Raw genomic sequence first — 25,723 nt, forward strand, 5'->3', positions numbered from 1 at the left:
CTCTCAGCCCCTCCCCTGCTCATACTCTGTCTCTGTCTCTCTCTCAAAAGTAAATGAACAATGAAAAAATTTTTTGATTAAAAAAAAAAAAAAGAAATCCAGGCCAGAGACGAGGGTCTACAGAGTGCACCCCTCCACGGCACCTGCTGGGAGGCATTTCTGTGCATTCACTGGCTGGGGTCCTCGACGTGGGTCCCGCACGTGGGTCTCACTCGAGCCTCAGATCCCCACAAGGCTGGTGTCCTATCCACTCCCATTTTGTAGATGAGATGACTGAGGCCAGCGAGCTTCTGTAGCATGACCAAGCTCACCCACTGAATCGGCACAAGGCAGAACCCAAGCCTGGGCCTGTCTGACCCCCGTCCCGTCCTTGGCCCCCGGATCCACAGCGTCCCTAAGATCTGGGGTCTGGGGTCGTGTTTCTGAATCATGTCCACCACTTAACATTCTTATCCTGCCCGTTTCCCTGACCTGCCCGTGGCCCTCATGGTTTACAGTTTCCCCGTCCATAGCGGCCGCCTCCCTGGCCTCCCCTGCAGCCACACTCCTGCGTTTCCAATGCTCCCCAACTACCTGCTGGAGGGTAAAAGCACCCCTGTGCCAGTTCCAGAACCTTCCATGGGAGGAGCACTGTGGCCACCTTCCCACGTTCTCACTACCAAGCTGCAAAGCAGGACTAATGAGAAATGGAAGCCTCTGGAAAGTTAAGCAACTGCCGGACCTCCCGGCCCGCGGAGGCCAGGCTGCAGGCACCACGGAGCTGTTCCCCCGTGACCTGCCCCGGACGCAGCCCCGGCTGGCGGCCTCCCGGAAACCAGGCACCCAGACGCCCAGCCCAGGGCCTCCCTGTCCCCAGTGGCCAGGAGAGTGAGCTGCCCTCCCTGCCTTCCTCATCCACAGGTCATCTCTGACCTGTGCCCACTCGGCGAGGAAACGCGCCAGGACACCAGACTCTTCCTGAACATTCCTTCCACTTGGGAGGGAGGAAGGGCACTGAGCCATTTTTGCCACCAGCTAAAATATTTCAGTCTCAGATCAAGAAGGAATGCAAACCGGAAACAGCACAGAACTCGGAGCCAGATGGATGCAGTCTGTCTCGGGGAAGCAAAGTGAACAGTCCGCTCTTGTCATCCCCAGGCCCCGGCGGCCGAAGGGGCCCCAGCGTGGACCCGCCCTCGGGCCAGGAGAAGCCCAAACATGCAGGGACCACGCCACAGGCCGGGAGCCAGGGTGCCCCCTGAGATACGCCATCAGCAACTCCCACGGGTGAGGGGGTCTGCCGTCCGAGGCTGAGCCCGGGGCCTCATCGGGTCGTCCTGAAAGGCTGTACTCAGCCCCCCATCGCCTGGGGCCTGGGCTCCCGGGGCCAGAAGAGAAAGGCCAGTTTCTGTCTCGGACCCACAGCAGGTCACAAAGCAGGCCCGTGTCCCCGTCTATACAAGGGCCGGGCCGGAAGACTGCTCCTTCCTCCCCGGATGCCCGCCCTCAGAACGCCCCGGCTGACCCTCCGGGACCCCATGACACCGAGGAGCCCTGGGGTGGCCTGGGGCTGGGGCTGCCGTCACCCGTCACCCTCTGAGCTCCCTCTCCTGCCTCCCCACACCTGCCAACCTGCCACGGTGCCCGGTGCTGACCGGCTGTGCCCTCTGCACAGATAGGGGCCCTAAGCGGGGTCCTGAAGGTCACCATCCCCACAGTCTCCAAGCACCCCCGCACACCCCCAAACTGAATATACCCAACCACTGACTTCCTGCCGCCCCCTTTCCGGCTGGAGCACACTCCGTGTGGGGCACCGCCACCAGGCGTGGACCAGAAACTCTAATTGGAGATGTAACTCATAATTAACCTTTGATTAATTAAAAACGGGAAAACTAATTACTTAATAAATGTCGTTGGCTTCGTTGGCGTAATATTTGAAAACGTGCGGCCCTAAGAGGAGAGGAGGGTATTCAAAAGGGTCCTTGGGGGACCAAAGCCGGGCGTGTGGACCCAGCAGATTCCCTGGAGCCCTCGGCCCTCAGACCCCAAACTCCTACGTGCGGGAGAGAGCAACCCGCCCCCCCCAGACAACACAGCAGCAGACAACACGGGGTCCGTCCCGCTCACAACTCTGTCCCCTGCACCTGGCCCAGGTGGGCACTCCTTAAGTGGTTGTGGAAGGAAGGGGTGGGGGGCACTGAATGTCCAGAGCCGGCTGTGTCCTGCTCCAAGGTCCCTCGCCTCTGGGTCTCAAGCCCAGACATGGCACAACCCATCTCCTAACCGCTGCCTCCCACAGCCTCACGGACAGAATGAGGGCTGCAGCCGGGCCCCGCTCTGAGCTCACCCCTTCCTGACAGTGACACTGAGCAAGCACGGTGCCTCCGGTCTAAGGAGACCCCGGACTGGGGTGCCCGGGGGGTTCTGACCGTTAAGCGTCCAACTCTCGATCTCAGCTCAGGTTTGATCTCAGGCTGGTTGTGGCCGCAGCCACTTCATCCCCAGGAGGGCCCCGCGACGTCCACCGTGCTTGCAAGGCTGTGCCGAGCCCGGTACGTCCATGTGGACGGCCCAGGCCAGGGGTGCGCCTTCCCGGGCCAGTGTGAGGGGGCTGGCCTTGACCTCACGCACCGGGCCTCCTCGCCCGTGAAACCAGCCGCATCCGCCCGTGTCCACATTCGCCCCGCCTCCTCGTGGCCACTGCTCACTAGTAGCTCTCCTTCACCGGCGACCCCTCGGCATCCCGGCGGCCACCCTGGGGAACGGGCTCCGACTTCAAAGCCGGCCCCACCGTGTCCCCACGAGCTCCCCCCACCCCACCTGGCTCGGCGCTGAATCTGGGAGGAAGCCCGGGGCCCGAGCGCAGACAAGAAATCAACCGCTGATTATACAAATCTCCACAGAGCCCGTCTGCCGAGACGTTCGCTCTTCTCGGAGGTTCAGCCACGAGCACCGGACGTGAGGGCACCGGACGTGAGGGCACCGGACGTGAGGGCTGCTGTAATGACGTCTGCACGGAGTGCTGCACCTGAGCGCTTCCCGCCTGCCGGCAGGTGGAGCAGGCAGGACGTGGCACGCACGTGTGCCTCCCCGATTCCAACCAGATGGCCAGCGGGGACAGAACGGGCTCCTGGCCCCGTCCGGGGCTGCCGAGGGGCCTGGGCTCACACACCTTGGGGAGGGGCCTGACACCCCCAAGGGAAGGCTGAGGTGGGTGCCTGGTGGACACCTGTCCCGAGCAGGGGCGGTGCTGGCGGCAGGGGGCTTTTAAAGATGGGGATCTTGAGGCGGGTGAAGCTGGCCTGACGGGGCAGACTCTTCCCGGACGAACCGACAATGTGGCCACTCGGTGAACGCTTCCCTCGCTGCCCTGAGGCGGGGGGCTTCTGGCCAACCCTCCGTGGAGGCCCCGTCTGCAACACCCACCCTCCCTCAAATATACCAAGACAGTCCGCTGCAGAAATGACGATCTTTTCAAGCAAGGGCGCTGGGAAAACACGACCTCCACGTACACAAAGTACAGTTTGCACACTTACTCCCACCATATCCCAAAATTAATTCGAGAGGGGATCAAAGACCTCGATGTAAGAGCTAAGGCCATAAAACATTCAGAAGTAAACACAAGGGAAAAACTTCATGACACTGGATTTGGAAGTGACTCACTGGAGAGGACGCTAAACACCCAGACAACAGAAGAAAAAAACAGCCATGTGTCTTCATCAAAGCCTGTTATGCATCGAAGGACACTACCAGGGGAGCGAAAAGGTGACCGGTGGAAAGGGGGGGAAGATCCGTGCGCCACGCACCTCGAGGGATTAGTACGCAGCATACATAAAGAACTTCTACAGCTCAATAGGATTGGATGGATTGGATTCGAAGGTGGGCAAAGGCCTTGAACAGGCATTTCTCCAAAGAAGACACAAGGATGGCCAATGAGTACAAGAAGAGGCGCTCAACGTCACCAACCGTGAGGGAAATGCAAATCAAATCAAAACCACAGTGGTAGGATTTCACGCCCACTAGAGTGGCTGTCTCTCTCTCTCTCTCACACACACACACACACACACACACACACACACACACACAGAAAACAACAGATGTTGGTGAGGATACAGGGGAATCGGAACACTTGTGCCCTGTTGGTGGGAACACAAAATGGTGCAGCCACTGTGACTATTAGAGCAATTCTTCCAGAAACTGAACACGGGATCCGGCAAATCCACTTCTGGGTATTTACCCAGAAGAAATGAAAGCAGGAACCAAACAAGCATTTGCACACCTGCGTTGACAGCAGCACCACTGTCCACAACAGCCAAAGGTAGGCGTGGCCCCAACGTCCACCCACGGATGACAGAGAGACAACAGGTGGTGTATCCGTACAACAGAACGCTACTCTGCCTTTACGAAGAACTGAGTTCTTTCTAACTTATATATATATATTTTTTTTTTGAAAGCAAGAGAGAATGCACAAGTGGGGCTGGGGCAAAGGGAAAGAGAGACAGAGACAGAGAGAGAGAGAGAGAGAGAGAGAGAGAGAGAGAGAGAGAGAGAATCCCAAGCAGGCTCCATGCTCTTAGCAGAGCCCGACAAGAGTCTCAATCCCACGACCCTAGGATCATGACCTGAGCTGAAATCCAAGAGTTGGACGCTCAACGGGCTGAGCCACCGGGGTGCCCTACAAAGAATGGAATTCTGGCAGGCGCCACAAGGACGTCCCCGGGGCCCGTGATGCCGAGCGCAAGAAGCCAGACACAAAAGGCCACATGTGACCTGATTGCAGGCATGTGAAATGTCCAGAGCAGGGAAACCCGCAGAGACAGGGAACCAGTGGGTGGCGGCCAGGGGCCGGGGTGCGGGACGGGAGGGGGCCGAGTTCCCTTCTGGGGTGATGACAAGGCTCTGGAATGAGAAGGAGGTGGCGGCCGCCCAACACCGCGAACGTACTGGGTTGTGCACAAAAATGGCCGAAAGGATCAATAATATGTTACGTCAGTTTTATCACAATACAAAATTGCTTTTACAAAATGAAAGTCAAAAAGGATCGCCCAGGATGAATATCCACAGGACGGACTCCGGCCCAAGCTCCCTAATCCTGGAATCCGGGGGAGGTGGGGGGGCCTGCACCCCGCACCTGCAGCACCTGGGGGGGGGGCCGGGGGTGAGGCAAAGCTCTCAGAGGGGCAGTGGTGAGGTCTCTCCTCCCCAACAAGGTCGTAGCCACACTCCCTGTGATTCAGGGGAGCCGCCCCCCACTCTCAGGCCGGATCCTACCGCTGATGCCTGCACTACAGACCCCTCGGTGCCTTTAGAAGAATCAATACCCCCTGAGAAGAGCCTCCCAGGGTGCCAAGAAAGAACACCTTGTTACAATTAATTATTTACATTTTGCTATTTTTTTCTCTTCTCCCCTTCTTACTCTCATCCAGCATTTTTTGCTGCAAACATCAAACTGTCAGGCTTCCACAGAAACAATGTCTCGGGGCACCGGGGAGAAACAATTAGCCAATTAATACTTAATTGACTGTGGACAGAGGAAAAAAGGCAGGCATGAGCCACACCACACCCAGCAGAGAAAACGCTCTCACCCGCTTGGGTGGGGCCTGCAGGGCAAAGCAGACCCAGAGGAGAGGACGACACACACTGGCCGGCTTGCCCGACACCCAGGGGGACGACAGGGCCACCCCCGGCGACCACGCCCCAGAGGCCATCCCGGCAGCGGTCTGACCCCAGATGGGGAAACCGAGGCCCAGAGAGGCAGGCAGCCTTCTGCCCTGGTGCAGCGAGGCCTGGGCGCACCCCTCCAGAGCCCATCTCCTCCACACCCCTGCTTCTCTGCTGTCAGGTGTGACCGTTTCCACCACATACACCCACGGTCCCCGAATCCCCCTCTCTCCCCGGAAATGAGTCATCGGCAAGACGGGAGTCAACAGGCACAGGGTGCTCGGAGACCTGGCCGCGTCTGGGGGCCGCCACCTGCCCGGGGCCCCACCCAACACAAAGGCCCAGAGGACGCCCCCCCCCCCCGCCCTGCCCCGCTTCTGCCTCACACCCAAGACCCTCCCACGCTGGTGGGGGGGGGGGGGTGAGACCTGCAGGGACTCCGGGACCAACACCCAACCGCCCCCACCCCCGGCCAACCGCTCCCGTGGGAAGGGAGCAGAGGACCACGCCCACCCCAGTGCGTGTGCACGCGAGCGCCCCCCGGCGGCCACATCTTAAAAGTAACTAGTGCGCCGTGGACTCTGTGGGACCAGAGCGCCTGGCCCACGACATCACGGTGGCCGCAGCGTCAGCGCCTGGGGCTCATCAAACGAGCGGCACAAAGGCCTGGAGAGAACACCGAGGACTGTGCAGATTGGTGAACAAACAGGAAGAGGGGACGGACAGACACGTGGCAACGCGGGGCCTGGGTGCAGAGATAAGGGGGTCCGATCGATACCCCGCGGCTGCCTGCTGCCTCCCTCCCTGGCCAGACGGCACCCGGGGGACGTGTTGGTCGATGCAGACGCTAAACAGAGAAATCAATGCTGGGGCTGGCACAGCAGGGGCCGGACGAGGGGGCCGGGCGAGGCGGGTGCTCCGGCAGGAACCACCGCTGTGCCCGGCCCACGGCCAAGGCTGCCAGCCACCTGCTCGGCGGGGTGGGGACGAGGGCTCCAGACCCAGCACGCACAGCCGCACCCTGCCACGTCCTCCTCCACACTTCTCAGAGGTGGGCCGAGCTGCAAACCCATTTTACAGACAGGGAAACCACGGCCCCAGGGGGTGAGGCGACCGTGCCGCCCAGGCCCCGATACCAGCCCCGGCCCTTCAGCATCACATTCCGTCTAGAGCCCCGAAAGCTGTCTCAGCGGCTCCACTTCCCCCTGGCTTCTAGAAGCACCGGTGCTGCCCAGGAAAGCAGGTAAGAGTAGGCTCACCCTGATTCAGCAGGCCCTGCCCTCCCTGCCTCCTCCCTGCCTCCTGAGAAGGCCCAAAGTGGTTTGAGAGCCACTGCAGGAGGGAATCACCGGCACCTGCTCTGACCTTCATTCCGGAAGTCATGCGTTCACTGCCCCGCATCTTTTAAAGGGCTAACGGTCAGCTCTATCCTGGTTTAGGCCTCTCACGGCCTCTCCCCAGACAGCGCTGTGGGCCTCCACACTGGCCTCCTGGCCATCGATCTGCCCCCCCAGCCTCCACACTGGCCTCTGGCCTAGCTCCCCAACCCGTCTGCAGAATTCCACAGGGCTGACCTCGCCCTGTCCCTGCACACAGCGGCCCGGCCGGGCGGGAGGGAAGGGGCAGCGGAATGCGTAACAACCGACCTCTGCCGGCAGGACCTGAACAGAGACCTCCCGTTCCCCCATCAGGATGCGTCTTCTCTCTGGGCCTCGGCTCCCTCCCTACTTCATGAGGTCCCTGAGGGACGGCGGGAGCTCGTGGACCTAAGGAGGCCAGCACAGCAGCAACGGAGCCCCGCACATGACCACTGCCACTCCTGACGGACGAGGGAAGGACAGCCCAGAGCCAGCCCTCTGCGACTCCCTGCAGCCTGGGGTTCGCCTCCTGCTGCATGACGTGGGCTGAGGAATGAGCTCACCCCGGGGGCCAGCGCGCAATAAGGAGGTGGGGCCACCACTCTGCCACCTCCAGGGACCAAAATGCCAGCAGAAAGCCACAGAAACTGCAGTCTCACCAGGATCTTCTTTCCCAAAACTCCCAACCGGCTTCCAGGCCGGGGCAACGGCGTCTCTGGAAGGCCCAGCTGATGCGGGCCACCTGTTCCCACGCTGGGCCGTGTGCATCCAACAGGGGGCACGCAGGGAGAAGGGAAGGGTCCGCCTGTGGCAGGATTTCACCAGCAAGCCCACATTCCCCACGCCCGCCCACCAAACCTGGTCCCTTTAATGCAAGAAACACCCAGGAAGCAACCAGAAAAAGGAAAGACTTCCGGAACCAACTTTCCGGGTCCGCCAGCTCCTGCCGGAGCCTGCCGGGTGACCCAGCAGGAAGAGGGACAAAGTACTTGATCGAGTCCACTGGGGCCCGTCTTGCACTTCCTCGCTCAGACCTCGTATCGATGCCACACGGTGGGTCACAGCGTCTTTGTTGTATGTATCCCTGCGGAAAGGAAAGCTCGAGGAGCCCAAGTAATTGCAAAGCCCAGATCCCACCCAGGCCTAGCGGACAGGAAGCCCCTCCCTCTCCTGCCGGCCGCCTCCATCGCCTCGCTCCAAAAGAATCCACATGAGAGAAGGTGCTGGAAGGAAGGCACAGTGGCTTCCCCCCCGGCAAGCAGGGCTCGCTCCTTGGGGGGCTGGCTGTGCCCAGGGCTCCCGCAGCCCTCGAGGGTCTCCAGGGGTCCACCTGCCCGCCACCCCACCAAGGCCTCTGCTGAGGGTCTGCCCGGGTGCCCTAAGCCAGGGAGCAGAGAACCCAGCCAACACGGCCTGCCCCTCCCAGCACGCCTCCTGGGTTAAGAAAACACCTTCTGAAGCTTCGAGGGCCCCAAAACACCAGCTCCCCTCTGCACGTGCCCTGCTCGGCCCAGTCTGCCCCAGCGGAGGCCGCAGGAGAAGCCTGAGGGCCTGGGGGGCGGGCTGGGTCTGCACACGGGAAGATCGTGGGAATCAGCCCCAGCTCCGAGCGGTATCCCGGGAGAGAGGGGTTCAGCGCTTCCCTCAGCAACACGGGCCGTGCATTCACTGTGCGTGATCCTCCCTAGGGCACGATCGCGGAGGAAATCCTCCTGGTGTCGCGGCTGAGAGATGGGCCAGGGCCGGGCAGCTCCTGGGGAAGTCCCAGAGTTTTCACCTTCTCCTTTCTTCTACCACTGATGGCACAACAGCTAATCTGGGCTCCCCCTTGGAGGGCAAAGGCCATGCAACTTCTCTGGTACGGCGGGTGCTCCACAAACGTGCCGTAAATTAAGTGCTGGGTACACGGGGGGGATGGTAGACGGATGTGTGAGCGGGGGGCGGGCGAGTGGTGAGTGGATACGATGATGGACGTGTGAACAGATGGTGGGCGGGTGAGTGGATGGGTGAACGAATGAATGAACGAATGCTTTTTCTCCTGAAGGAACGACTCCAACAATATGAAGGCTTGGGAAGCTGACAGGTAGCTGTTTGGAAAAGGAACAACAAAACCCAGGACAGGGACAGGATCTGAACACCACAAACCTTCTTAAATAAAAAAAATTTAAAAAACCTGGAAACTTCTAAAGCAGCCTGAGACTAACCGGCGTCTCCGTAAGGATCCCTTCCCCGCCCGGACGCCATGAACACCAGCAGCCAGTGAGAAAGAAACCCCTCCCTCCAATCCCTGGCCCTACACCCCACCCCCCAGTCCCAAACCCGTGCCCCGGAAGAAGCTTCAGCATCCCCCTGAACCCAGGCTCCCAGAAGGTTCTGGTCGGCAGCAATCGCCCGGCTACGGAGATCAGTCCTTTTGCCCCACTGGCCTCACCCGCCCAGGAGACGACGAGTTGGTTCTGATCCTACAGAGCTCGGTGTTCGGTAGTGGGACAGACGCTGCCTCCCTGCTGGCTGGGACTCTCATCACTCCAGGGCCAACCGCGGGGGGCCAGAGGGAGGGCAGAGCGTGCGGTCACATCTTCACGGTCTGACGTCAATGATGGCCGCCAGGCCCATCTGGAAGAGCCGTGGTGTCCTGGCTGGGCTCCTGGAGGCCAAAAGGCGAATCCAGGCCCATGGGAAATCTCAGTAGATGTCTCTGAAGAGACGCATAGACACTTGGCTGTGTCTCTGTGCCCAGGGACTCTGTCTGTGCAAGAACCTTCCCAGGCCCATCTCAGAAAGCAGTGAATGAGAAACCAGACCAGCTCCGTATCATCACCAGCCCGGGGGGCCCAGTCAGCCTGCTGCTGCGCCCTGCCCTGCCCTGCCCAGCGCCACGGTCCAGGAGCGGGAGAGTCCCCGCGTGTCCGTGCACCAAGCAAAGCAGGCCGCAGGCGCTGGGGCTTTGCTGGCGATTTATTCTTCCAGGGTATCCCCCTCCCTGGACACCAGGAGAGGCCGGGGCCGCTACGGGGAGAGCACGACCCAGAGGCCGAAGCCTCCACTGGCCCGCAGCTGGGAAATGCTGCTTCCCACTCACAGGTTTCCCTCGAAGAGAATCACGTGCAGGGCAGGAGACCCGTAAGTGGGACGCTTGGCCAGATGCATAGCGGGCAGAAGGGGCAGGCCAGGCTCTGCCCGGAGCCCCACGTGCCTCCCACGCTCCCACGCAGCCAACAAGAGGCCAGAGGAACGAGGAGAAGGGTGGGGAAAACAAGGGCGAGCTGCCCGGGACGGGTGCCAGGTGTCAGCACTCCACAAACCCAATTCTACTTTCTGCTCAACAGACCTTACTGGGGGGGGAGGGGGAGGGGAGGGCTTGGAGAAACTGAGCGACCCGGGCACAGCCGCTCACCGGACTCAAACACAGCCCGCGAGGGTGCAGACTCTGTGCACTTAGCCGTCCGGCCCCGTCTTCCAAAGACACACACTTACGTCTTTACGAGTAAAATAACAAGGGAGAAAGTAGATGTGTCGCTGATCTGTGAGGCTCTGGTTCTGTCCTGGCCAGACCCGGGGGCGGGGGGCTGGACAGCCACACACGCCCGCCGTTTCAGGAGCAGCTACTGACGGCTCGGTGCCACGCCGCCTGCATAGCCAGGCAAACCGAGGTCAGAGGCACCGTGCCACCTGCCCAGTGGTCGAGCCAGTAAGCAGGGCGAGATTTTCAAGCGGTCTGACTCGAGGGTCACACACGGAAAGCAGAGGCAGGATGGGGGAGCTCTGCCCGAGCCCTGCCCCTCCTGGAGCAAAGGGTCGTCAGTGCAGGGCATGAACCGAGGCCCCCACCCCCCCCCCGCCCCCTGCACACAGCTCAGCGCCCGGGTCTGGGCCATCACACCACCTCCACACCACGCCTGGCTCCCCACAGCAGATGCCACGGTGTGACGAAGCATCGCGAGTGACCGTCACAGCGCACGTGGGTGGACCGGAGGCCAGCTCGGAAGTGGCGTCCTCGCGGCCCCTCTGGGTGGACCTGGCACGTCCACCTTGGAGCCAAGCCGCCTCCCTGGAACCGCCGATGAGCGCGAGGGGCGCCCCCCTGGCAAACCGCGTGGCCACACGGCTGGCGAGTCGCAGGATGAGAATTTGATCCGAATTTACGTGCGCCTTACATCACTGCATTCAGCTGTGGCAAATCAAAAGCAAAACAGAATTGCAGCCTGGGTCATTTGCATTTTAACTATTCGCCAAGAAATGAACTTGGCCAAGGTTTATCCCATCTTTTTCTCCATATGGTTATTTTAAAGACCGGTTGTGTGCTTCAGTGTGTGTGTGTGTGTGTGTGTGTGTGTGTGTGTGAGATCCCGAGTGTGTATGCACGAGTGCATATGAAAGCATGTGAGTGCAAAGCAGTGTCTCTGCGTGAGTGTGCACACAGGTGAAGAGTGTGGGTGTATGTCCGGGAGGCCCCTTTCCAGAGCCCAGGGCACTGCCGCTCCCCAGGAGAAAGGAGAACGGGAGAGGAGATCCAATCCACTAGAAAGCAGCCCTGCGGACTGGGAAGCCCACTTCTAGGAGAGGAAACCTGCCTGGCCCCACCCCAGCCTCGGTTGCCGCTCGGGCACACGTGGCCCGGGGCACAGGGAATTGAGTGAGCTGTTCAAGGGGAAACGGAAACCTCTATGAGGTGCTGATCACACAGACATGGGTTCTTGAGCCGGTCCCTGAATCTCTTTCTTAGAGAATTTCAGAACCAGGGAAGGCGGGGGGGGGGGGGGGGGACACCATCGGGCCAGGTGGCTTATGGGAAAATCCTAGCTACTGACAGTAATCTGACGCTTCATCGCGTCTCAAGGAAGGGCTCCTCTTCGAATGGACTTCTCGGCGCTCGTAACTGTAAATACAAAATTCTCCCTGCATTTCGTAAATCATGTATTCATAGAACGTTTCCTCAAACACCAAGTCCCCGATAATGGTCCTCAGATAGATTAAACCAATAAACATCTCCCGATACTTCCCATCAGCAGGTGGAAAGTGGCTCCCTGGGCAGTCCAGGAAGCGACTGTCTCACAGAGCCCGTGCCAGCGCAGCCGAGGGCAGAGCTCCCGGTGCCGTCCTCTGAGAGCCCACGGGGCCGGGGGGCCACCCGACTCCAGGCAGCACAGAACAAGGCCTTCCCTCAAGCCCTCGGCCTCCATCCAGCAAACGGTATCATGGTCCCGACTCCAGCCATTTAAAAGGACGTGCCTTCAGATGGCGGGTGACGCCTCTGGCCACTATGAAGGCAGGCTCACCAGGGAGCCAGCTCACAAACGAGCTGAAACCCCCCGCCAGCCTCCGGCCTTTATACCTGCCCAGCCCCAGGTACCTTCTCACCCGCACCAACAGGGCTTCTGCGGGACAGCTGACAAAGGGCACTTCTGAGAACACGGGGAGACTTCTGAGCTGTTTGGCCCAGGCCTCGAGGATCACCTCCAGGAACCCTGGGGGTTCGGGTCATCACCCCCTCCTCGCCCAACACATGCTTAGAGCCAGGCTGCTCTGCTGGCATTGAGCGTAACCGCCACGGATCTTTCCACGAGTAAACGTGCCCCTGCAGCATCTCACGCGACCCCCGGGCGGGCTGGTAGTAACACCTGCCCGACTTCCCGTGAAGAGTGGAGATTCGGGGGAGCAAGTATACGTCAGGTGCCCCGGCTAGGGAGGCAGGGCCAGGGCTCAGCCCCCGGCTGTGTCCTCGTCCACACCCTGCCTTCCCTCTGCCCTCCTGGATTCCGGACACCTGACCTCACTCTGGGTGCGGCGAGACCCGGAGGAGGCAGGCCTGTCCTGTCGCCCCGCCGCCCCGCACAGAGCCGGCGCTCGGCCACCGTGCCCGGACACTCACCTTCCCAAAGTCTCGGACATCGAAGAGGTCGAAGGGGTCAAACAGCTCGCTGTTTCGTAGTCCAAATTTATCGTGGCAGACTTTCAGGAAGGTGCGGATGTTCTTTAAGCACAGGAACTAGAGGAGAGAAGACAAGAGCACTGAGCCCCCAGGGTCTGTGAGAAGAGCGTAAAGGCAGCGGCGGGTGCCGGCCCGGACGCGCATTCCTGCTCTGGGGGGGGCCTCACCACTGCTGCCCCACTGGGCCAGACGTCACAGGCGCCCCCGGCTCACCCCGGCCACTCCTGACCCTTTGTCCCGCCCCCCTGCCCAGGGGGACCCAGCACTGACGATCGCGACTGCAAATGTGGTCTCGAATCAGCAAAACCAGCGCGTGAACACACGGGCACCTGCACACGTGCGCCCCTCACATACACACACAGGCGTGCACGCACATGCACACGCACACACACCTGTCTTCCCTGGCGCAGGCCCGCCCCAATTATCGTAGATGTGATGAAACCAAAGGCCAGAACGGTCCGTGGAAGCCGTCCGTGGCGGACCCCGGGAGTGGACACGCCAGCCGCGGTGGGAGGCTGGGGGCGCACAGGGCCAGGGTTCCCAATCAGCACTGGGGCACCTCCTCCACCCGGTGACCCGGCGACACTGGGCCTGGCAAAGTGACGGGGGCTGGAGGTTTGGGGCTGCGGGTGAACAGGATGGCCGGCTGCGGTCCCTGTCGAGAAGCTGCTGGTGAAGGACACACGGGGGCTGCGGGCCGGGCCTCCTGGAGAGCACCATCCGGAGTTGTTCTGGCCCCAGGTTCGAGTCCTGTCCACTGATTCCAACTTACAGGACCAGGGACAGCGGCTTCGGCTCCTGTAGCCCGGTTTCCGAACAGGACGTGCCTGGCTGGGCTGTGCACCGTGATGGCACAGAGTGAGCCATGCCGTGCGAGGACCGTCGGTCCACCCAGTCCAGTCAGCAAGGGCGCGTCAGAGGCAAGGACAGCAACGTGTGGGCTGAAGGGGCCCGGAACTTCAGACCAGTCGTCCCCACCAGTAACCATTCACTAAGGGCCCGGGGGCTCCACGGCAAGAACCACAGGGCCAGCGCCAGCCCCCCGGAAACGCAGACGCGGGGACAGATGGAAGGAAGACAGGCCAGAATCAGAAGGTACGGTCGACCTGGGGAACCAGCTGCTCAGAGAATGCCCTCGAGGCACGCGGCGCCCCGGCCTAGCACCCACCCCGGGCGCCCTCCACCCTGGGCCGCTCCTCCTGTCCTGGCCAGGGTGGGTCACCGGTCACGGCCGCTGCTGACGCACCGGCTGTGTGGGGGTACGGTGTTTTCTGAATGTGCGAGAGCAAACCGCAGACATGACCCCAGGACCCCCAAACATGTGAGTGCCCCTAAGGACAAGGAGACCCCCTTCCCCGAGCTCAGCACCAGCGTCCATGTCTGTGAACCATCGTGGACCCCACACGCCCTGGTCTGCAGACGGCACGGACTCCCATTTCTTCAGTAGACAAAGGACGACCAAGATGCGTCCAACAGCAAAACACATTCTGGCCTGAGGCCCGATCCCGGCTCAGACCTGATGCTACTGGTCACGTCTCTTTCATCCCCATGAGCCTACAAGAGTACGCCCCCACAGAACCTTCTGGAAGGATGGATACGTTCGAGGTATGTGTTGTCCAGTAGGGCAGCCCACTAGACACATGTGCCCCCTGAGCACTTGAAATGAGGTTAATCTGACCGAGAAACGACATTTTTAATTTTTTTCTAATCAATCTAAGTTGCACAGCCATAGCTGTTGGGGTGGACAGCCTTGTCTGCCATTCCTGAAGCATCGAGACTCGGACAGAGGGACGCTAGGAGTCCACTTACACGAGGCACCCAGAACAGGGAGTCACAGAAGGAACGGTGGTGCCGGCCGGGGCGGACAGGGAGTCAGTGTCTCACGGGGACGGATGTAGCTTGGGGTGATGAACGAGTTCTGGAAATGACAGAGGTGCTTGTCAGGTGACACCGTGACACCGTGACAGTTAAAACGGGGGCGCCTGGGGGGGGCTCAGTCGGTTGGGCGTCCGACTTCGGCTCAGGTCATGATCTCGCGGTTCGTGAGTTCGAGCCCCGCGTCGGGCTCTGTGCTGACAGCTCAGAGCCTGGAGCCTGCTTCGCATTCTGTGTCTCCCTCTCTCTCTGCCTCTCTCTCTCTCTCTCTCTCTCTCTCTCTCTCTCAAAAATAAACATTTAAAACAATGGTTAAAATGGGGACACCTGGGGGACTCAGTCGGTTGAGTGTCCTACTGTTGATTTCGGCTCAGGTCATGATCCCAGGGTTGTGGGATCAAGCCCCACGTCAGCATGGAGCCTGCTTGGGAGCCTCTCTCCCTCGCGCGCTCGCACTCTCTCTCTCTCTCTCTCTCTCTCTCTGCCCCTCCCCCACTTGCACGCTCTCTCCCTTAAAAAAAAATAATAACAAATAAATGAATAAACAAAATATCAATGGTTAAAATGGTAAATCTTGTACATCCTGTATTTTACGGCGACGGCCAGCAAAACTGCGGAAGCTGGGAGAGAGAGAGCCAGGCCCACGCTCGGCCGGGAAAATACACTTTCACTGCCCTAAGCCCCCCGGTTTGTGGCCGCCAACGCGCCGCCCCAGCTGGCACCCGCTCGTCCCCGCTGGTCTCAGACCCTCCCGCCCACCCTGCGGCCTCGGCCGGCTCCGCTGCTGTCTGAGCATCGCCTGACCCAATCTCCCCGAAGCGTCCACTTTATTTCCTCAGCCTCCCATTTTTAGAGTTAATTACACAGCTCCTCGCCATAATCGCAGCCGGCGAGGCCAGGCTTCCTTTCGGGGCTCAGGACGGGCGGGCGCCCCTTGCCCTGTGGGCACAGCGTCTGCCCGCCTGGCCCCTCCCCAACCGCAGCCGCGTGGGCCCCAGCCTTCCACGGCGAGCCCGGTGCCGCTCAGGGCCCACGAAAGGCCGGCCCTGGGAAAACTGAGGCACACAGACAGGTTCTGACCCCAGAGAGACGGACACGGCAGAACCGGGAGGAGGGGGCCTCCTTCACGGAGACCTCCCCTTATGTCCGCTCGCCTCTGCGGCTCTGCCATGATGCCCTCACTCCCCACCCTCCAATCAGTCACCCATTTCTCAGGAGAGGAAACTGAGGCTCCCAAGCCAAGACTGGAACCCACATCTGCTCCGGGATAGGGACGTCCTTCCAGAGGACGGGTGTCCGTGAGTCCCTGTGCTTCCTCTTGGCCAGCGCGCTTAGCAAGTGGGGCACAGTCACTCCACCCCCCTCATCGGCCACGGACAGGGGCGGCAACGGTGGGTCGGCCCCGTGCCCGGACTCGTGGCTCCTCCCTCTTCCCACCAAGCGGGGGCATCTGCTGTTTCTGTAGCTCCAGTCCAATCGCCCGATGGCCGGCCTCTCCTTCCCCAGCGCCCTGGGCCCAGGAGGGGCGGCGGCCGAGGCCTGGACAGCCAGAAACTCACGGTCCCTCGCTCAGATAGCTTCAGACTCTGGGAAAGAGGCTCCCGAGGGCAAGACGGGGAGGGAACGTCTCGGCACATCCCAGCCACAGGCTGAGCGACGGCAGGTGAGGGAGGGCCCAGACATCGGCCAGTGCCAGGCCGGAAGCTGCCCATCCTTGTCCTGAGGCCCGAGAAGGGCCAGCTGCTGGCCGTGTCCCTGTGGCCTCAGGGGCGAGTGGCCTTCTTCTCTTTGCTTGGCCCTCCAGGCCCTGGACGAAGGACGGCCAGACACAGCTTCGCTGGCATCTGGAGGCGAGCGCACGGCCCCAGAAGTCCTGCTTAGCGGCCACAATAAGGGTCTGTCCCAGGACAAGTGGCCCTGTGACAAGTGACAGGCGGCCCAGAGCCGAGTAGGCCCCCGCTGTGTTTGCTTAGGGCACTGCCCTGCCCGCTGCTCCCCCAACCCCGACCCACGGGGAGGGCCCTGGCCACCGTGCCAAGAGGCGGGCCGCCCGCGCAGCGGACTCCCGACCCTTGCGTCCCGCCTACTCGTCAGGCTGAGATCAGATTAGCCGGAACGCCCAGGCTCCGTGCCCAGCCACCCTCCGCCAGCCTCGCAGGGCCTGCTGCCCACTGTCAGCTGTCATTCAGCCCCCGGAAGGCCTGCCCCAGCGAGGGGATCCCGGGCACGAGAGGCAGAGTCGACAGTGAGAGCCAAGACCCCGCATCTGAGCCTCGAGGCCTCCGCGCGCCCCCCCCCCCCCCCGGTGTGACCCACGATGGCCACTTCTCTTTGGTGGCTTTGAAACCAACCTGCTGATCGGGGAGCCACCGCCTGCCACACACGGAGGAGACACCGGGCGGGGCTGCCTTCAGACCTCCGTGGCCTCTCCTGTGACCCCTGGAAGGCGAGCTGGAATTGCAAATCGGACACCCTGCCCCCAGAACTCGCATCCACCCAAGGTCCACCACGCACGCCCAGTGCCGGGGACTCTGTGTCGTCCCCACGTCCCTCAGGGGCTGCCCGTGAACTTCAGCACTGAGAGGCAGGTGCACGGGGGGAAACCGAGGCCCAGAGAGGCAAAGCTTCTTGCTCAGCAGGCTGCGGCCGGGGATGTGCGGTCTGAACGGGGTTTCCGTGGAGGGAGCTCACAGCACCCGGGCACCGGACGTGCCCCCCTGCACAAACCCACTGGACACCTGCAGGGGCCCTGGAAGGCGTGGGATGTGATTACCCCATTCCACAGACAAAGTGAGGCTCGCAGAACGCCCCTCCGGGTGCCCCCTGACCTCCTCCTGCAGGGCCTGTGTCAGGGGAAGCCCCATGACCGCCTCGCCCACTGGGTCAGGAGGCCAGGGGCCCTGCTGCCCCCCACGGTGATGCTCAGCCGACGTGGGGCGCCACCGGGAAAGCCCCAGGTTGGGCTCCCCAGAGACCCCTGACCTTCCCTTGGCCCCTGTAAGTTGTCCCTGACCGGGGAGGCTACTCCCCATGTTCCAGCCCTCCACCAGGGGCAGGACACGGCGGCCCAGCTCCTGACCCGCAGCTGGCACTTCTGGTGGGGACAGCCCCGGCCAGGCCGTTCCAGCTCAACCTGTCCTCTCCGTGCCTGTTCCTTCATCTGTAAAACAGGGAGAGAAAATCCTGCCCTCTGACTTCCGGGACCAGCTGACACTGGGGCCACCTCCCTCGGGACATCCTGAAGTCCCTGATCCCAGAGCCCCTGTGACGCCACGCCCGGGGAGAGTGGAGGCAGACGACTGGCCCCCACGACCCAGACGACTGGCCCCTGCACTCAGGGCCAACCTCCCTCCTGGAGCTGGGGAGCACCCACACCCCAGACGGACCCGGGCCCTTGGTCCACACCTCTGCTGGCCTCTCACTGCTCAAAGCTGCAGCCCAGAGGTTGGAGGAGAGGGAGGGAGGAGGCCAAAGGGGGCTCCAGGGGGTGGTGTGTCTGAGGCTCTGGGCTCACAGTCAAGATGGAGGGACCACGAGGAGATACACGGCACTGTCTCCCACGCCCCCCACGGCGGGAGAGAGCCGGGACAGCACAGCCCCCGCGGGAGATGGGGTGTGTCAACCTCATCAACACAACAGATTTCCTTTCAAAATCCCTGCATCTTTCTGAGACAGGCGGGGGCGGGGGGCGGGGCTCCGTATTCGACTTTCCACGGGCATCGCGGAGGGTTCCTGACATGTCCCAACACGGGACACTAAAGCTGCCCCTCACGATGACAAATCACATGCCGTCCCTCTGGAGTGACACCGACCGCCCGGGGCCACGCTGCTGAGGCCTGCGGATCAGACGCCCTGACTGGCAGCTGACGCGTCTTTGATCAATAAAAAATGGGAAAATGAATTACTTTCCTGTTTTATTTATGCCGTGCTCATTCCAAAAACCTTTTAAAATGGCTTCATTACTATTTAATCGGTGCAGTTTGCTAGAATGGATCTTTCGAATTCGGGGCCCTTGGGGTACATGAACAGGTGGCCTTGAGGTGACAGGCTAGTCAGACATTCCCGTGGGGATAGAAACGGAGGCCAAGTGTCCCCGCGGGTCCCAAACACCTGGGTCAATGACCCACCGGGGGCTCACTATCTAGTGAAAGAAGGAAAGAAGACGTGACTATGAAGCACGCGTGGGTGTCCCGAGGGCTGGCATTCCAAAGTGGCCCTGCTTCCCCCCCAGCAGCCATGACCCGTGAAGGCTTTAGCGGCATCTGGGGCCCCCTGGGCAGGTGCCACTGCGTGGGGGAAGCCCTCACTTCCCGAAGCATCTCTTCCAAAAACAAGCAGGCAGGTGGAATTTGGGGCTGGCCTGACCACTTGTTCCTGCACACGTCCGTACCGCCCGCGGGCCTCCCCGCACCAGCCGGTGTGGGTCCACTGTGCCAACAACTCTGGGGACGGAGATCACTTATCATCCATTTCAGAAGGGGACACTGAGGCCCGGGACGTCAGATGGGGGGCGCAGCCCGTGTGGCTAGTTAGCATTAACCCCGAGAGGCTTCCCTCGCCGGCCCGGGGCCGAAGCCGCGGTGAGTGTCCCGGCTCCACGCAGGCAAAGTGCAGGCCCAGCGGGGACTTATCTGTGCAGCATCTGGGGCTCGGTTATGTCTGCTCGGTTTAACAGGAGCTCTGCCTCCACTCAGGCCACCTCCCGGGCTGCACACGCACCGGGCTGCTGGAGGCACTGGGGCCAGGCCGGGCTCCCCGCCGGGAGTGGGGGTGGCATCCCCTTTGTGCAGCGGCGGTGGGCCGAGGCCTGGGCCTCACCCCACCTCAGCCTGCGGGCAGGCAGCCTGACCCACGGCCGCTAGCCTGTCACCAACCAGAGGGATAGAAAGGACACAAGGCAGCAGCGTCTTTCAATTCACCGTGTGGCCAGCCTCCTAAGCATCTCACACGCAGATGGGCCGCCACATCGTCAGGTGGCATTTCCGCTTTCTCCAGCAACAAACAGCCGCGGGGCCCCTGCCAGGCACTGCGCGGAGCCCAGCATGGGTCCTGTGTGCCTCCCTTCTCGGCATGGGCCGCACGCCGTTCCGAGGTGGAAACACGGCGTGAGGACCGCCTTCTCCCACAGGTGGCCGGGAGAGGGCCCAGGTCTAACCAGGGAGGGTCGGCTGCCGTGTGCGGGGCTCAACTCGGGCTTTTCTCGGGGCTGATTCCCGCACGTGCCTGGTCCCGGGGACCTCCGGCCCCTAGCAAGTCAACAGGCCCCCGTACAAACTGAGCCCCCGAAACCCAACGCACCGGGCTCCCCACCAACTGCCACGCCAGTCTGTCTGCAGCCCCCGAGCTGTGGGAAGCGGGTTCTGAAAGGTTAGGAAGTACAAGGGGTGTGCTGGTGGCAGGCAGAGCCGGGCTGCGTGGGGCCAGCGTCAGCTGCCAGGTGCTACCTCTCTGTCCCGATCTTCACGCACCTGCTCGTCAATGCTCGGGGGTAAACTCCCCGCGGAAAACAATCCTGGACGAGTACCACTTTGAAGGCCTCAGCAGAGCGGGTAAGCAGCTGACGCCCATTCAGACCTAGTGAGCAGACACTTAAAAGGCGCCTTCTGTAACGCAGGCCCTGCCCCGGGGTCCCAAGGCCCAGAGGCCACGCCTGTGGGTCCACAGCTGTCTGAGAAAAGAATCTGTGATTTCCCTCCATCCGATACCTGGATGGAAATTGTTCCCAGCAGTCCTCAAAGACCCGCCGCTCCGGCTAATGGTCTGTGTGAGCCGGAGGGATAAAGAGTGGCCGGTGTTATGGAGACTTCAAGGTCAGGGGCAAACCAAAGGTTTTCTACAAAGCCAGCAGGAAATTGCTTTTCTAGGATTTCCCCGTGCAGCCGACCGTCTTCCCTGAGTCGGCTTCTGAAGGCCGGAGGGTTCCAATCCTGCCCTCCCGCTGCCTGGCCGGCCCAGGCAGGCCCGGCTCAGAGAGATTAGCTCAGCCGCTGCCTGGAGCGGTGCCCCCGCCCCCCACCCCACATCCACGGCCCCTCGTCTCTCTCCTGCAGCCTGGCCCAGACCACCACCACCGGCTCGCAAGCCTTCTGCGACATGGCGCCTGTCCCCCTGCCACCTCCCTTTCCCCCTGTCTTCTTCCTTCTAGAAAAGCGGCCTCCGCTATTTTTGTTTTCCTGTTGCCCGCGGAAATTAGAGCCAAACGCCTCCCTTAATGGCCAGCACGCACCAGATTATCGCACCCCCGGCCGAACAAGCGAATCTCATTATCCCTTCCTGCTGTGCTGAAAACATTGAGGGAAAACAGCTTCCGAGACAAGAGGGCGAGACAAGAGGGCGGCAAGACGCTTCTCCACGCCCTGAACCAAGGCAGACGCCGCCCTTCCCTGGGAGGATGGCATGGTAGGGACGGGCCGAGGACGAGGCCCCTCGCCAGCCACGTGTGCCACCAAGTGTCAAAACCCTTCCCGGACGGCTGCCTAATGGCCAACCCTTCTCTGGGGGGTGGTGGGGGTGGGAGACAAGAGTGGGCACTTGGGGAAAGTCAGAGTGCAGGGGGAGGGGGCTCTGAGGACTCCTTCCTTTGAAACAGACCCCTCCCACCATGTCCCCAGGTAGGGCCCCCGATGGGGCCTGCCGATGCGCCCCCTGGAGAGCCCCTCCCCGCTCTGGGGGTGCGCACAAAGCCCCAACCATGGGGGGCAGCAGTCACCCACGGGGCAGGGTCCAGACCCGATCAGGCAGCCTCACCTCCTTCCCCGGGCAGTCGACGAGCTCCATGAGGCCCACGGCCAGGAGCCCAGCCTGGACACGGGGCCTGTCACTTCACCTCTCCGAGCCTAGGCTTCCTTCCCTGTCAAAGAGGGTGACACCCACAGCAGCCGCCACCGGGGACGAGCCGCGTTCCCCACACCAGGGAGCCCGCTCGGGCCATTAGGCCAATCAGCTCTGCTGATGTTAACATGAGCCGTGAAGCACGGACATGATCCCCAATTTACAGATGAGGAGACTGAGGCTTGAGAACATTATTTACCAAGTGTAGGGGGTTGCACGGCGACCCCCAAAAACACATGCCTGTGTCCTGACCTCTAGAATCAGTGAATACGATGTTATTTGGCAAAAGGGTCCAGGCAGATGTAATTAAGGATCTCGAGGTGAGATGCTCCTGGGTCGGGGAGGCGCTAAATCCAATGGCAAGTGTCCTTTATAAGAGACACAGCAGAGTCACAGGAAGAAGAGGAGAGGCCGTGTGAAGACAGGGCAGAGACAAGAGGGACACTGACCCGAGCCAAGGGGCATCTATCTGGGGCACCAGCAGAGGCGGGAAGGACGGAGGGAGCACCTCCCAGACCCGATCTCGGAGTCCCGGGCTCTGGAGCTGGCAGAGTGGGAGTTTCTGTGGCTGTGAACCCCCAGCGTGTACTCATTTTTCACGGCAGCCCCGGGCCACCCGCCAGGCAGAGGCCGTCCCCGTGCCCTGGACCACCTGCTACGTGACCTCAACACAACCAGAGATGCCAGAGCCCTCGGGTCCTTGGCGAAGGGCTGTGGGGTGGAGGGAGGCGTGGATGGATGGATGAAGTGGGCTTTGAGGAAAACCTAAGGCAAGAATCCCCATTTCTTCTAGCTGTCGCCCAGCCCTCCGCCACTCACGCTGCCGGAGGGGCCCCCCCACGGCCCCGCTCGGCTAGCACACTGACACGTCCTCCGGCTGTGACTCAGGGCTCTTTGGGGACAAGGGCCCCAAAAAGGCTCTCGGCCAGGTGGGCCGCAGACCCTCCTCCCTGCCACCTCCCTCTGAACATCGCGGTGCCTGGTCCAGCCCCGGACACTGCTGAATCGAGGTGTGGGGCCCAGGCAGACCCAGCCAGCTCTCAGGCAGACAGATGTGGGTTCAAATCGGAGCCTTCCTGCTGCCGCACCCTCCCGGGGACCTCCCGCCCCCAGGACCCTAGCTCCAGGCTGAGTGCACTTCTCGGGGGCCCCAGACCCCCCATCCAGTGGTTGCCTCCATCTTGCTATGGGAGGGCGCCCAGCTCGAGCACCCCAAAACTCACCCCTTGATGTCCCCCCCCCCCCCGCTGTGAAAGCCACCCTCTCACCCAGGGGCCGCAGCCCACCTGGGGGCAGCTAAGAGCTCCTCACGCTTGCCCATTACAGCCCGGTCATGCACATGACCTCCCACCCACGGCAACCCAGTGCATTACACGAAGCACCTCTGAGGTCCGGCCGCCACGAGCACAGAGGGACACAAAACGTCCTCCTCGACCATGCCAGCCGTGCTGCAGGAAGCATCCCTCAACGCAGCACGCGGTTGCTCGTGGAGAATCCCTCCTCCGGTGGGCACACGTCATCTCGAGAAGGGCAAAGTGTCCTGTCCGCTTATGACCCCACAGCTCCCGGGGGGGGGGGGCGGTCAGAGACGAGAGGGGAGCCCCAGGGACTGCCACTTTCCCCCAGAGACACACACCCACACAGCCCGTCCGTCCGCCCATCCCCACACCCAGAGTCAAGGCTGCTGAGTCAGCTCTGTCACCGTGGGGGGGGACACCGTGGGTGTCTACGAGGAGCCCAAACTGGGGACAGGCCTCTCTGGGCTGCCTCCCGCTCTGCAAGTGCCACAAAGCCTTTCAAGAGCCATCTCTCCCCAGGGCGCCTGGCTCAGGTCACGATCTCGTGGTTCACAGCTTTGAGCCCCGCATCCAGCTCTGTGCTGACAGCTCGGAGCCTGGAGCCCGCTTCAGATCCTGGGTCTCCCTCTCTCTGCCCCTCCCCCACTCGGGCCCTGTCTCTCCGTCTCAAAAAATAAGTAAACGCTAAACCAAAATTTTTAAAAACCCACGTCTCCCCAGATGTCAGGAAGGACCCCAAGCGCCCAGCAGCCCATAGCAGGTGCTCAGAGTGGCTCCGGGGGGAGGGGCTCAGACCTCGTCTGGGAACAGAAGGTCAGGCTGTAGTGGCCCTGACCGCTTACTGTGCCCCCGTCACTGCCGCTGACCCCACAGCCCCCCTGTGTGGGACGTGCGGCCAGGCGGGGCGCACCAGGGAGTGTGTGCAGGTGTGGGTGCGTCTGTGTCACGACTAACAAAACCAGGCACAAATACGTCTACAGGTGGACGAGGACTCGGGGAAATGTTTCTGAAGTCCCAGCAGGTGGAGGCTCCGACGTAAACACGGTTTTTTCTGTTTCGAGACGCGCTTCATTTCTGCACCAGACACGCAAGCTCGGCCTGGGGAAGGGGGAGGGGGGAGGGGGCACCGCGTCCTGCCGCCCCAACAGACGCCTGCCCCGGAAGCAGGAGGCTCCGCCAGGCCCGGGGTGGGGGGCCGGGGATGTCCCCACGGGGGCGGCGCTGAGGCCCCCTCCTCTGAATACCCTCCAGTGGGGCCTCCGTCCATCGGGAGCCCTGGTCCCTTAGGGACACAATCCTTCCCTCGATCAAACACCCACGTCCCGCGTGTTCCCGCGGCCTTGATCGCCCAGATTAGGGGCCCCACAGGGAGCCACCCCTCCATGAAGAAGCCGGGGAGAGGGTCCAACTCCTGATGCTGACACCAGGCGCCCCCACCTCCTCTCCACCCCCCAGCCTCCCTCACACAAGGGACGCCCTTCCTTTAGACACAAAGTCTCAGAGGAGGCTTCCCAAGTCACTTCTGCCCCCATTCACATGCGGAAGACATTTCTGTTCCCACGTGACCGCTGCCCATTCACGGGCTCACGGAGACCAGCCGTTGACCTCCAAGAGGAACTGCAGCCACTGGGGAGAGGGCACACGGGGGCAGGGCCTCGTCTCCCCGGACCCGTCGCGGCCGCCCCGTCAGCCAGTGCGGGCAGGAGGTCACTGGAGGCGCACGTACTCTTGGCGCACAGCTTGCTGGGGACGGCGGACAGGTCTCTGCCCCGCTCAAAGCCTCGGTTTCCTCACCCAGTGAGCCTGACTGCAGCCCCTGGGGCTCAGGGAGGCAGAGCCGGCGGGGGACCGGGGGGGGGGGGGGGGGGTCTGGGGTCTGCAGCTTTGACAGGGGAGGGAACCAGACCCCAGCTCACACCCAGTAAGTGGACGCTACAAAACGGAAACTAACAAGCGTAGGCAACAACTGCTGTGGAAAGCAGTTTGGCAGCTCCAAAAAACGTCAAAAACAGAACTGCCACGGGACCCGCGATCCCACCTCCGGTCGTTCTCCGAAGAACCGAACGCGGAGGCCCAAAGGACGCGCACGGCTGTGTTCGCGGTGGCCAGAAGGCGGAAGCCATCCGCCCACCGACGGGCGATGGGCCAGCAGCCGCACCACGGGACAGCACCCGGCCTTAAAAACGAAGGAGATCCTGGGGCGCCCGGGCGGCTCAGTCGGTTGAGCAACCGACTCGTGATCTCGGCTCAGGTCGTGATCCCGGGGTCATGGGATCGAGCCCCGCATCGGGCTCCGCGCTGAGCGTAGAGCCTGCTTGAGACTCTCCCTCTCAAACGAGAAATAAAAATGACAATAAAAAGGAAGGAGATCCTGACACAGGCTGGCCTGGAGGATGCGATGGGAACGGCCAGACGTAAAAGGACAAGGATACAGGGTCTGCTCCCGTGAGGCCCCAGAAAAGCCACATTCATAGAAACAGAAGGTAGAACAGTGGAGGGGCACCTGCCAGGGGGGCCCAGGCGGTCAGGTGGCCGACTTCGGCTCAGGTCATGATCTCACGGTTCCAGGAGTTCAAGCCCCGCGTCGGGCTCTGTGCTGACGCCTCGGAGCCTGGAGCCCGATTCGGATTCCGTGTCTCCCTCTCTCTCTGCCCCTCCCCTGCTCGTGCTCTGTCTCTTTCTATCTCAAAAATAAATAAAACATTAAAAAAAATAAAAAACAAATTAAAAAAAAACAAATTAGAAAGAGCGGTGGGGTCAGGGCCGCAGGAAGCGGGGAGTGCAGGCTT

General features: G+C 61.8%; 1 protein-coding gene and 1 long non-coding RNA gene across 6 annotated transcripts in view; one reads left to right on the forward strand and one right to left on the reverse strand.

The window, feature by feature from the left end:
• VAV2 (vav guanine nucleotide exchange factor 2) overlaps positions 1-25,723 on the reverse strand; it is a 160,756-nt gene that overhangs the window by 115,489 nt on the left and 19,544 nt on the right. For all 3 annotated transcript variants that reach the window (XM_027051812.2, XM_027051809.2, XM_053204412.1), the window contains exon 2: positions 12,871-12,987. In XM_027051812.2, the coding sequence (XP_026907613.2) occupies positions 12,871-12,987 (117 nt within the window). The remainder of the gene's footprint in view (positions 1-12,870; positions 12,988-25,723) is intronic.
• LOC128312057 (uncharacterized) lies at positions 6,124-9,189 on the forward strand. 3 transcript variants are annotated; one of them, XR_008290848.1, is made up of 5 exons: positions 6,124-6,337; positions 6,721-6,883; positions 7,332-8,051; positions 8,687-8,856; positions 9,043-9,189. It is a non-coding gene; the product is annotated as an uncharacterized LOC128312057 (long non-coding RNA). The 3 variants fall into 3 exon arrangements; XR_008290847.1 differs by having other exon boundaries at positions 6,125-6,883; positions 7,299-8,051; XR_008290846.1 differs by having other exon boundaries at positions 6,126-6,883.

The sequence above is a fragment of the Acinonyx jubatus genome, chromosome D4 (assembly GCF_027475565.1).
Source record: "Acinonyx jubatus isolate Ajub_Pintada_27869175 chromosome D4, VMU_Ajub_asm_v1.0, whole genome shotgun sequence".
In the NCBI taxonomy this organism is placed as follows: Eukaryota; Metazoa; Chordata; class Mammalia; order Carnivora; family Felidae; genus Acinonyx; species Acinonyx jubatus.